This window comes from Condylura cristata, unplaced genomic scaffold (genome assembly GCF_000260355.1).
Source record: "Condylura cristata isolate star-nosed mole 26May11 unplaced genomic scaffold, ConCri1.0 scaffold00018, whole genome shotgun sequence".
NCBI classification, from domain to species: domain Eukaryota; kingdom Metazoa; phylum Chordata; class Mammalia; order Eulipotyphla; family Talpidae; genus Condylura; species Condylura cristata.
This window is the reverse complement of record NW_004567119.1, coordinates 14,444,447-14,456,865: the sequence shown is the minus strand read 5'-3', so window position 1 is coordinate 14,456,865 and position 12,419 is coordinate 14,444,447. Positions and strand designations below refer to the sequence as shown.

At 33.1% G+C, this 12,419-nt stretch overlaps 1 protein-coding gene across 4 annotated transcripts in view; it reads right to left on the bottom strand.

Annotated features, from left to right (window-relative positions):
* The window catches only part of GRIA2 (glutamate receptor, ionotropic, AMPA 2), a 107,717-nt gene that overhangs the window by 17,772 nt on the left and 77,526 nt on the right, over nt 1-12,419 (bottom strand). For all 4 annotated transcript variants that reach the window (XR_001145590.1, XM_004685354.2, XM_004685353.2 and 1 more), the window contains exons 9-12: nt 11,973-12,083; nt 10,392-10,598; nt 9,535-9,905; nt 5,240-5,438 (exon numbers count right to left, since the gene is read on the bottom strand). Coding sequence is in view for 3 of the 4 variants with exons in the window: in XM_004685354.2 (XP_004685411.1) it covers nt 5,240-5,438; nt 9,535-9,905; nt 10,392-10,598; nt 11,973-12,083 (888 nt within the window). In the remaining variant the exon portion in view is untranslated. The remainder of the gene's footprint in view (nt 1-5,239; nt 5,439-9,534; nt 9,906-10,391; nt 10,599-11,972; nt 12,084-12,419) is intronic.

The window sequence follows — 12,419 nt, the reverse complement described above, 5'->3', positions numbered from 1 at the left end:
TAGATACAAATACCATCTCCAGATTACTTAAGGATATATACATATATGTTTTCATATATAGAAAGCTAGAAGTATATGTATGCATATTCATATATACAAAACTATAATACATTTTGAAATGTATAAGGATGTAATTAGCTATAGCACAAATGATAGAATAAGGGTGGAGAACCACCACAAATTATTGAAAATCCTAACAGATTATTGAAGTCTGTTCTATAGCATATTAACAAGAAATAATACTATATCACAACTAAACAAAAGTTGTAACTGAAACAAAATGCAAACTTAATGAAATAGCAATTAATACAATACCATAGGGATGCTGGCTCCAATTTTTTCATTTTTATTACTTTTCAATCAATATGCTATATGAAAATATAATTAAGTGTATTTTATGCCAGCAGGGAGACCCCAAAAAATTGCTGACTTTAAAATAAGAATCTAAGTTATTGTCATTCCTTGTATGTTATGATTATTACTATAGTAATAAAACATACATATATATGAAAGAAAATTTAGAATAGTTGTTTAATTCAGGTAAAGATCATCTGCATAGAACTATTTATCTATCATTTGTGCTATTCATTAACTCTACAGAAAATCTCTGATGCCAGGAAGCAACTGTGAAGTTTCATGGGCTGTCATCAGGCTACATTCACTTTCTGAGAATAGAGTAATTAATTTCCCTGAATGAGAAGGAGAATACCTTTATTTTCATGTTTTAGAATCACTTCCTTCAACTTAGGCATAGATCTTCTAAACCACTTAGTCATAAGATACTCTATCTCTCATCCTCCCAAAGGAGAAAACCAGATGAAATTAGCAAAATGTAATGTGTAGAATTTATAATAAGCATGAAGATATGCTTCCTGTTTGTAAGTTCCTATTTTCACGGATTGCCATGCCAAATATAGGTTTACTTATAAAGCCATTTCCTACCCCCCCAATCTAAATTTCAGTAGGGGCAAAATGCATAATTTCCTATAAAGTAATTTACTACTCAAACTCATCTAATTCAGGTTTTGCCCTCTTTTATTGAGAAGAAATCTTCAAAATGTGAAACTCTAAAAATAGGAGTTTATAATGAAGGACTGATACTTTCTTAATTCTAGGTATGATACACTGGGAGTGCAGTTAGGGACATCCACAGCTCCAAAATGAATCAGATATTCTCATTCATTTTGTATAAGGACAGAGACTATTCTGTAAGCAGAAATTTTGGAAGATAGATGAATCTGATATTTACTTTCTCACATAACAAAGTAAATATGTCACTCACATTGATTTTACTGATTATCACTAAACTAATGTACAGATTTTAAGTCAGAAGTTGTATGACTAAAATTCTCAAGCTAGTCACATTCACTGACTTCATTAATGCATTATTAATGCAACACAATTTATTATTAAATGATTTGCCTAATATCTGCAAACACTTTCATCTTAAAATGAGCAATTAACATCACTTTAAGACAAAATAAACCCTTTTAAAATAGATCAAATATTCATTTTATAATTTAACAAAATTATATCAACAAAGATATACTTTCAGAAAATATTAGTTAGTATTTAGACAAAAGACTTATAGACTTTATTCTGTTTTAAAACTGGCCATTTAATCTCTGATCTTAAATAAAACAGTTACCATTCTTTAGCTAGTTACATTCCATTAAAATTTAGACAATAAATTAACTTCAGTTTTTCAAATGTCTAAATGCAAACTCCTGCTGTGATAAAAACAAAGTTGGCTTGATAAATTTAAGTGGAAAATCTTAATAGATTGATAATAATAAAATCTCTTGCTATAAGCGGTATAAAAGGAAAACTATCAGAAAAGCTGTTAGAGCACGTTGGGAAACATAGCTGTTAAAAAAAAAAGTAGCAAATGGTAAAAATGTTAAAAGTTTTGTTCTTGCCCATGAAGTAACTGTTCTGGTTCTAAAAGTCACAAAACAGATGGCGGGAGAACGAAGGGTTCAATGGCGTCTCCCGTCAGCATCACGCCTCCCCGCTCCCTCTGCTTTCCTGGCAGGGGGGGCCAGGATCCTCTCTGAGGGCTTTCACCCTCCTCTGAATACAGCTTAGGAGCCAATCCCTACAACCCCCCCCACCCCCACCCCCCGCGCCCATGGGCTTAGAGCTAAAGGACATTTGAGAAAGCAGATAGCTAGGATGTGTGGTGCCTGTTAAATCTAGGCATAGAAAATAACAAGACACTGTCCTTTTTACATGAACCTTAATATACAGCTAAACAACAGCTCAGTAAAAGGACTGTAGTAAACCCAAGGATTTAAGGAGGGATATGTTCATGGAAATCAGTTAAATCCTTCTTATATAATATCTATGGATTAGCCTTGTGTTGTCCAATAGGTTTAAAGAGCATTCTGTAAAGATACATATTTTTTTTACTTATATATAACAGTTTATATTTACATCATTTTGTGCATTTTTCCACCTCAGTTGCAATCCCCTTGAGCTTCCAGATACATTCTTTTTTAAAGGATAAATTCTTCTTTTTCCAGAACAGTTTCTGCTGTTCTGTCTCCATATACTAATTCAACAAATTTTATGAAAAAGGCATAAGACTTGGTAGATACACTTGGCAAGTGACTACTGTGCCTATAAAGCACTTCTCAGAATCAGAGACAAAAATAATTTTGTCCTCACATCTGTTGCCATGGTACACAATTATCTAATATTAATATAGTTAGCAGAATTAGTGGTTTAAAATCACCTGCGCTTAGCAGCATCTTTTTATCTAAACTATCTTTTTAAATATTTTTTTTTATTAAGATAACATTGGCTTACAAAACTGTATGTGAGTTGGAATTATAGGATCCTGTCTCTTTCTTTGGATGTATGTTAGTTAACACACCCACCATCAAGATTAAGATACAAATACTTTAAGTACGTAACTTACAAAATTATAACCTTCTCACATAATTCATTGAAGAACTAGCATGGCAAACTCCTTTTCACTTGATGGTGTGCACTTATATTAGCTGGTATATGTCAGCTATGATTTTTAAATATAAGACAGCTTCTTTCTCTAGATAAGAAGTGGTCTATCACAAGTACTCACACCTAGCTACTGTCAGTCCATCAACAACTCCTTTGGAAGGTATGGTGAGAAGACCCATGTAGTCTGCCTGAATTACCATCATTATTAATGTTCCAATATTACATAAGCAAACGCAGATGAAACTAAAACAGAGCGTGGGAACAGTGAAATAAATTCAAGCACTATGTTCTGGGTATGGAAAAAAGAAAAGGAAAATGTTTCAGCACATTTATTAGCTGCCTGTACTTAGTTAAGTTCCCAAATTTATCTGAGATTCAGTTTAATAATGCACATAACATGCAAACAAAAATCACTGATTTGACTACCCAAAGTAGTCAAAGAGATTCAAAGAGAAGATGCATAAGAAACTGTTAGAGTTTCTTTAAATATTCAGCATTTTTCTGTTCTCCATTCCTATTGAAATGCTACACTCACGACCTCACACAGGCAAATCGTACACTACCAGTTATGTTGGGGTGTGTCTGCACAGGCACACACACACTTCCACTCATAGCTGGACGGTGGACTTCATGGGGTTAGTGCACTGAAACACAAAAGTAGCAGCATTCTTTGCCTCTGTTTATCTAGCCTTTTATCTTGTCGAGTAGGAATTTGAAAATACTAAGCGTGAAATATTGGCACCTTGTTGACTAAGGTATATGGTTCTTTGATTGATTTAAACTGTACCAAAAATCTCTGTGATGTGAATGTATAAGTTGTCAATATTATTATCACCCAAACAATATAATGCCATTAACTTTCTTTCATCAGGTATACACCCATGTGGAAGAGTTTCTGGAAACAAGATTAGTACAATCCGCATAAGAGACACAAAAGTAAACCATTGTATATTAGATCACTTTCTGATTTACAAATCACATTATTTCAAGATGGAGGGACACTGATAAAACATAAAAATAATACAAATGTCAACATGCATTGGTAATTAAGAGCCATGCAATAAACTAATCAATTTTAATAAACCTGTTGTCATGATCAAGCGAGAGTACTATGGCATAGGGTCATTAGTAATTGTCAGAGCAACTTGTTATAGTAGCAATTCTGTATTATCACAGCCTGACTCAGAACTGGATATAAGTCAAGGAAGTTGCCAGCAGCCAGGCCACACTGCACATAAATTATGGTGGCTAATGAAAATACCAAGATCCTGCTCTGTCCACAAATATCCAACTCAGCACCTATTACAAACTGCACTCTGCCCTACCACTTTTATCCTGTTATACCTTCAGCAACTAAAGTTATTTGGAAATGAAACCAGAAGCAATGGAGTATGAGACAATCTTCACATAATTCTACCAGCTTCACATTTTATCCAATTCATAGTTTTAGTCCTAAAACTGATAAAACTGGTCTAGATCTCATTCAAACACTCAAATCCATTCAAGATTCTGTTATTATCAGAGACCATCATATGTCATGTATATTGACTTAATAACTATGTTAGTCAACTATACTTAAATATTTCAATAGAATGAGTTTTTAAACAGTGATAACAGCAAAAAGAAAACAAATTGTGCTAACATTAGGCTCTGAACTTATTCTATACACAGAAACAATAAGATCATCAATTAAAAAAAAACTTAGTAAACTATATTTCAAGGACATATTGCAATTAAGCTACCCATTTTAAAAGTTAGTAAGTTGAATGCCTTTGTTAGCCTTTCCTTATATAACTTGCACAAAAAAAGTCAGAAATTACAATATGAACCTGTTTCCTGATATAGAATTAACATAACTGGTTTAAAAGTGAATTCCCAAGTGTAAAACATGTAAGATAGATGGCACTCATATATGTTAAAACTAAAACAAAAATCCAACAGCATTTTGTTTAAAAAATAGTAACCTAAACTGAGTTGTAATTTACCTCAATTTTTTTCTGTAAGTAAAATCAACTTTTTAAACTTGCATTATTTTATAAATTAACATGTCATTGTAACACTTTTTCATTGTCCAGTTAAGAATCAAAATATAGCTTTAGAGCTAAGGATAGGAATGGAGAGAGGTGGGGATAGAGGCAAAGTCAAACAACAGAGAAGAGTTAGAGATGAAATTACTTGCACTTCACCCTTATATAGACCTTATATAGAGGGAAATGAAGCTTAAGTAGTTTAGATTTCAAGAATAAATCAGAAATTTCAAAGCAATATCTCTTACCCTGAAAAATTCTTTAGTGGAGCCAGAGTCTAATGTTCCATAAGCAATTTCTGTTTGCTTAGAAAGATCCTCAGCACTTTCGATGGGAGACACCATCCTCTCTACAGTCAGGAAGGCAGCTAAGTTAGCCGTGTAGGAGGAGATTATGATCAGGGTAAAGAACCACCACACACCTCCAACAATGCGCCCAGAGAGGGATCTAATAACAAGTATGAAATGGATTTGTAAAGTGAAATGAATGACCAAATAAAAAAACAAGTTAGCAGCATTATGCAAATATTGACTCATATGGGAATCTTAAGATTTATATTTTCAGTATATCTGCCCATTAGTGAAACCAGAAGTTATTAAACATTTTGGGCAAACAGTAGAGTTTATTTAGATTTGATCATATACCCAGAAGCCAAAACTTCAGATCCCTGTAATTCATTCACAGTTACAATCCCCAATTCATTTATGGTAGAATGTTCCATCATCAGATCAATTTCAAGATCTGTTCAAATAACCCACCCAATATCTATATCCACTCATAAATAAATGTGAATAAAAGACCTAAAACCTCCAGAAAAACTCAGAATGATGCTGACAATCAAAATTAAATATTAAAAATAAAGATGATGCTCCATAAATGTAGCTTTTACCACAGTGATAATGCTCCAGTAGAGTTCAAATGTTTCATTAAGTTTTTGTATGTGCAAAATCATAGATTTTTAGATACAATGCAGGACAGAAGATGGGGAAAATGATACCATAAACAAGGTATGATAGAAAATATAATTCATAATGAGTAAAAATCTGATGCTTCCCATAATGGATTGCTATGACCCTGGACCTCTGTGCCTCCTGCTTAAGAAAAAAAGAAAACTCAAGGAAAACAAATTAGACAATTCAAAGTTTATAAGACACGGGTATTAGATATCTACTTAGTGAGACATAATTTAAAATAATCTTTCTGTGACTATAACTTCTTCTATGTAAAATACTTTTCAAAAACATTGTCAATTCCTAGTATTTTACTTCAAGATAAATATAAATATGTAAATATAGAAATAGATGTATATTGTATTATTTTGAAAGATTTGGTGGGATTCTATACATAATTGAAGCTCTTGAACCGATTTCTTTTTTGTCAATTCCAATACATCTAACAATTAGACCTGCTGAATAAAGAGGTAACATTTCTAAAACCCCTAAACACAAAAATTTGGTAATTCTTGGTCTATATAAATATTCTGATAAACAACAGCAAGAAACAGATATTTTTGGTGAAATATAGATATTATATCAATTTGGGGGGTAAAATCTGTAGAATACTGAAGCATGCAAGAAAAAAGAAAATTTTTAAGAATTTTTTTTAAATGAAAATATATGATGCTAAAACAAAAAAGGAGAGAGAGAAAGAAACAAAGCAATGAAAAATAAATAGAATAGAGTAAAACTTTACCACGGTCCCTAAGAAATGCAGAGAATACAATAAACAGGATAGGATGGGAAAGTTAAATATTTCTCACACATATTCTGAAAGGGTTATTAAATATATTCTAAATTTAGAAACTTTTTATGTAGACACAGCACTCTCAGAGTTCCCTATTTATTCCACAGCAATGGAAAGTATAATTATATGAAATGTACCCTGTATTTAAGAGGGCAGCTTCAGTACCCACAGCTCAAATCTCTCAAAACAAAAACTGATTACCTGGTAATTGCATTTGACACTATACACGTTGCATGTTGATTGTCATTCTATTCCAGTTGTAAACTAAACACAAGTTAAACACATTGGTTGTTTTCCTTTACATGTTCAAATTAGACTTACAGACTTACTGAGATTAAACATGCTAATTTATATAAAGTGTACAAGGTAGCACAAATAATTTATTGGACTTAAATATCATTCAACAAAGAAAATTTTTGAGCATTGTATTATATATTTGTAAGTGTGAGGAAAGTATCAGTAAATGCTTCTGAACTTTCTTGGGAATTTTATGTAAAGAGAAAAACTCAGTTATATTTTATGGTGATGGGCAAAATACGTTTCTCTAAAAATAAAACTTCCCCCTCTCAGAGTCTCCACCAATGGAGCAAATAAATCCATGTATCTTATCAATCATTTATATCCCTATTAACTATTTTAAAAATAGTATATATTTTTATATTTATTTAAATCTTTTAGAGCTATTAAGGGAAAAACAGAAGCAAGCACAAGAATAAAAGTCACTGTGTCTTTTTTTACAGCATTTTGTTCTTATAATTTTGTGTTCCTAATTTTCTGAATACTACAATTAAGATATTCTGAACCTAATTTCAGGCAAATGACAATTCAATTTAATAAATCATTCTAGAGTAATATTTAAATGTTTTCTACTAATATCAATAATATAGTTCCATGTAACATTTTACTTAGAAAGATATGCTAATATTTTTTTAAATAATTAGAAAGCACCTCTAAAATGATCTGTTTATTTCATGTACATGTGTGCAGTTATATATATTTATTATTTTAGATACTCAGCTACTCTATCTACACTGTTTATTTTTTTTCCCCCTCTAAACTGGAGTAGCTATCATCGTATTCTTTAAAATGATAGTTTAGCTCATTAAAAAAACTATTCATATTCCTATGTTCAATTGCTAATTGTGCATATTGGGTATGGCAAAAGATATGTGTTGCTTAAAAGTTTTTCACAAAGTGCATTTTGTCCACATGTGGCAAAAAAGAAAATAATCTGTTAACAAGGAAAAATATCTAAAGTCTACTTTTACAGAAAATTTTAAAATTACATATGAAATTAGAATGAGTTTTGAGTTGGGAATGAAATAAAAAATGAATGTATGGAAACAAAAGTCCTGTTATAGGAATCAGACTGGCTAGACGTTAGTTGTCTGTATCCTCATGAACCGTTAAATTATAATATAGAGTGTTAAAGGTGCCTAGATTAGCAGCCCCTACATGTAAATATTTTCTGCTCCTTATAATCATTGGACACTAAAATACCTAATTTCAAGCACACGATGTATATGAAACCAAGCAAGCTAACCTGGGAGTTCACCTGGGGAACAGAGATCCATCTCCTCTACTCATAATGAACCTTTATGCAATCCCCTTTACTTATTTATATGGTAGAAAATCGTTCATGTCACCCTAGGATAACTGCTTTACATCTCAAAACTAGGGTAACATTATAATGCAAAAGTCCTCTCACCAAAAGTGAACTATTTTATTAGTGTTTTATGGAAAAGATATTCTCTGAGACCCCAATTTGGTGTTTTCTCCCTCATTATTAGAATTTTAATGTCTTTAACTTAAATCAAATAAACTCAGTATAGAGATAAAACATTTAATCACATGCATTTTGTCAGAGGTCATCACAATTACATATTTGTATGTGGTCCCATAGAGAAGCCACAGGGAATATAATAGAAATGATGGAAGTAAAAATTTTAGATCCATATAATTCATAAAAATAGGATCTATCAGGGAAGTATACCATTGATAACTTCTGTCTACATAATATATTTCATTTATCTGACTGGGGGGGCATATTAAAAGAAAAAAAATTGCAAATGATATAAATATTCATTCATGTTTGTAACATGAACAAAGGCAATATGTTTTTGGATATATTTGTTATAACTAGGCAAGCTAGTCAAGAAATAGCACGTCATAATGAGAATAGAGCTGTATAAATTTATTCCATGATGTGTCTCTTACCATTCAATATGACACAAGCTTTTGTAATGAACCAGCCATCATTACCCCACCATACTTGTCTATTGATAGATGCTGAGAAAATGTTACCATACATCCCTTTTGACCAAGCATCCTAACCTCAACCTAGACAGTTTTTCATGAGCTAACAATGGGAAAATAAAAGAGAAAAGATGGGATGTATGCTAACGAAGTTTGTAAGCAAGCTGTTTTTGTAGTTAATAACTAATATCGCCCATTTTCCCATATACAGGTCTGTGGATCAACACACAGATGACTGTAAAATGAGAATATGCAGCAAAAACACGGTACCCCTCCAAGAAGGCATGGAATGATAGGAACCTTATGCATTTTATAGCCTCTCCATGGTGTGTATAATTTCACCAGGGAAATATAAGTTCAATATTCGAAGAACATTGCTCAAATATTTCACAGACTTATGCCGATTATAAGAGTCTGCCCTTAAGTTTTAATGACTTGGACAGGTAGTCGGCAGCTGGCAAATTCTTTAGAGTGAATTCATAAACACCATGAATGTCCACTTGAGACCTAAAATGCACAAAGTTGAAGTAGGCGAGTAACCAACCTTGGCGAAATATCGCATCCTTGCTGCATAAAGGCACCCAAGGAAAACCAGAGACTATTAAAAATCCCAAATTCATTAGTTGATTCACTACTTTGTGTTTCTCTTCCATCTTCAAACTCCTCAGTGTGCCACTCGTAGGGGCTAAATCTGCTGACCAGGAATAAAACTACACTGACCCCAATGTAGGCAAAAACAATGCACATCCAAATCTCATAGGCTAAAGGATCAAGAAATGAAAACACTCCTGGTTTGGACTTCTGAGGCTTCTTGATCATGATAGATATCCCGAGGCTCATAAAGGGCTTTGAGAAGTCAATCACCTCTTCTCTCACAAGGGTAATAGTTAATGGAGCAATTGCAATATCAGCTTTCTGTAAGGGAAACAAAGGAAAATAATAGTACCTGGACTCATGGTCTGTTTGGAATCATGGTTACATCATTGGAGCAAAAGGGAAGGAAAAGAAATCAGGGGAGATAGCAACAATTATTTCCCTGGCAGAGTTTTAGTAAAGAATAAAAAAAGAGCAATTTATTCCTCAAAAAGCCCTCTGTTTTAAACATGCATAGTACACTATTATGATTATGATAATTCCATCTTTACACTGCATTTATGGCTTGCAGCCTTTGCACAAAACATACCCATATCCTTCAAGACAAGTGAAATGCCTGTCTCAGTTTGTGTGCTTGTTTGCTTCTGACCTCATTCTTAATCTTCAAATTGTTCTTAAGGAACTAAGATAATCTTACTAGAGTAATGTGGTAACCAGCAGCCTTAAGATACAGGTACTTAACAGGTAGTGTTCTGTGAACAGCAGTTCAAGGTGAATAATTTTACTTAAGAGAAGAACTATACTTACCCCATATACAAGTTCTCCAACCATCCCATTCCAAATTTTCGTGTCTGCATCCCTGGCTCCATACTTGCCATCCCCAACAATTGTCAACTTGTACTTGAACCCACAGTGCTTGGCAATTTCTGCAGCCAAGTCAACACAGTAGCCCTCATAACGCTCATTGCCTTCAAGCATTTCATGGTTTTTCTTCATCATAACATACGGAGATTCCTAGATGGAACGACAGTGCTTTAGCAGATTAAAAAAAAAAAGTTATTACTTACTCTCATGAATTCAAATCTTCTGGTTTTACAATTGCCTCGTAGTCAGAAACATTAAGAATATAGATGGTGTACAGTAGTAGAGGCGTAATTAAGCACAACGTTTCTGGAAGGTCCTCAAATGTTCACCATTGTGTTTCATGCACATGGCTTGTTCCTAGTCATACCAGAGCAGAGGAGACTCAAGAGTAGAAACTTGATGGGGTTTTTCCTTATCATGTGTGTAATTCTGAGACTTAGTGAGGAAGAATGCTGTGGAGCTCTGGATCCATCATGCTTTTATTGTGGTTAAGATATCACAAGACCAACAGCCAGCATTTACCTAAATCCCCACACACTGCTGTTTCAAGAATAAGGTTCATGTGGAAATTAAGCTCATGGTTAGTGACCCATAGAGTGAAAAAAATATTTTCCAGGTAATGCACTGGTTCTACCCCCTTAGATTTCAGGTTTTACTTCATCTAAAACATAATAGCATTGAATGATGCCACAAGGTCAGCTAGAGAACAGAGGAAGAGGAAGTCTGCAAAACTGACTTAACAGATCTCACTATTTTCTATTGGAAAGCGGCACCAATGATAACTGATGTCTCAGTGAGGTAGTTCTTATTGCATGATTGAAGTGAAAATCCTCAAACAGCCAGTTTGCCCTATTAAGGTATTGATATTTCCAAGTGCTTAACAATGTTTCTTGCTAAAATTGCTCAATTGTGTTTTCTATAAGTATAATGAATCCCACAAATTTACTACCTATTTCATAAATCTAAATAAAAATGCTTTGTCTGAATTCACATCTATCCCAAACTGTGAGGTTTAAAATCTAGTTCCATTTTGTCTCATTTTTTTTAATGCACATTTATTGACACCTATATGCCAATAGCGTGTTAAGATTTATGGTAAAAAGAGGAGTGATCATTCTTGTCTCTAGAAGTTCACCTCTTCTTGTGAAGAAGGAGAGGTTGACATAATTAAGCTAAGTAGCAAATCTAGAGTTTACCCACAGGTAGATGGGAATAGACAGGTGAAAACCCTGAGGAAACACAGTGAATGCTCAAGACTAATCTAACTGTTTGGCTTTGTTGCAGCAGGTTATACATTAATTGTCAAACTATTCTTCAGTCTTGAAGAAGGCAGAGGATATTTTGAATGCTTTAGTATTAGAAAATGCTAAATTCAATATATATATATATGCAACATAGAATAATGCAATCATTAATAATCCAGTCATTGCAAACACAGTGCTGTCAAAAAATATATACTGCAACTCTGACAGATATTTTCATAAGAAAAAGTAAATGAAAACAGAGGCATATGTAGCTAGTTACCAAAATTGTGGTGACAACAACCGTCTTATTCTCAAGCCCAGAGGTGTCATTTCCAGAAGGGAGCTCGGTAAGGGTCACAACCATTTTGTCCATTTCACTCCAGTACCCGATCTGAAAAGATTATAGAAAGTAGGCACATACATAAACGGCCTTTGTATTAGCGAAACATTTAATCATCTTCAAACCTGTATCAGAAGCCCACATTAAGTGGGCTTCTTTGAAGCTGTGATGCATCTTCTATATATGTGAATCTAATAGGAATAGAAAGTCAATATAAAAATAAATTCTTAAAAATGGTTTCTCTTTTCACGGTCATTTTTCATACTCTCCAAAGTTAATTTGGATGTGATCTTACAGAAATAGAAATAAAATTCAATCATGGTATTCAAAACAGTAATTTTTAAAAGCTGTTGAACAACTACATATGTATTTTCTTCTTTAAGATTT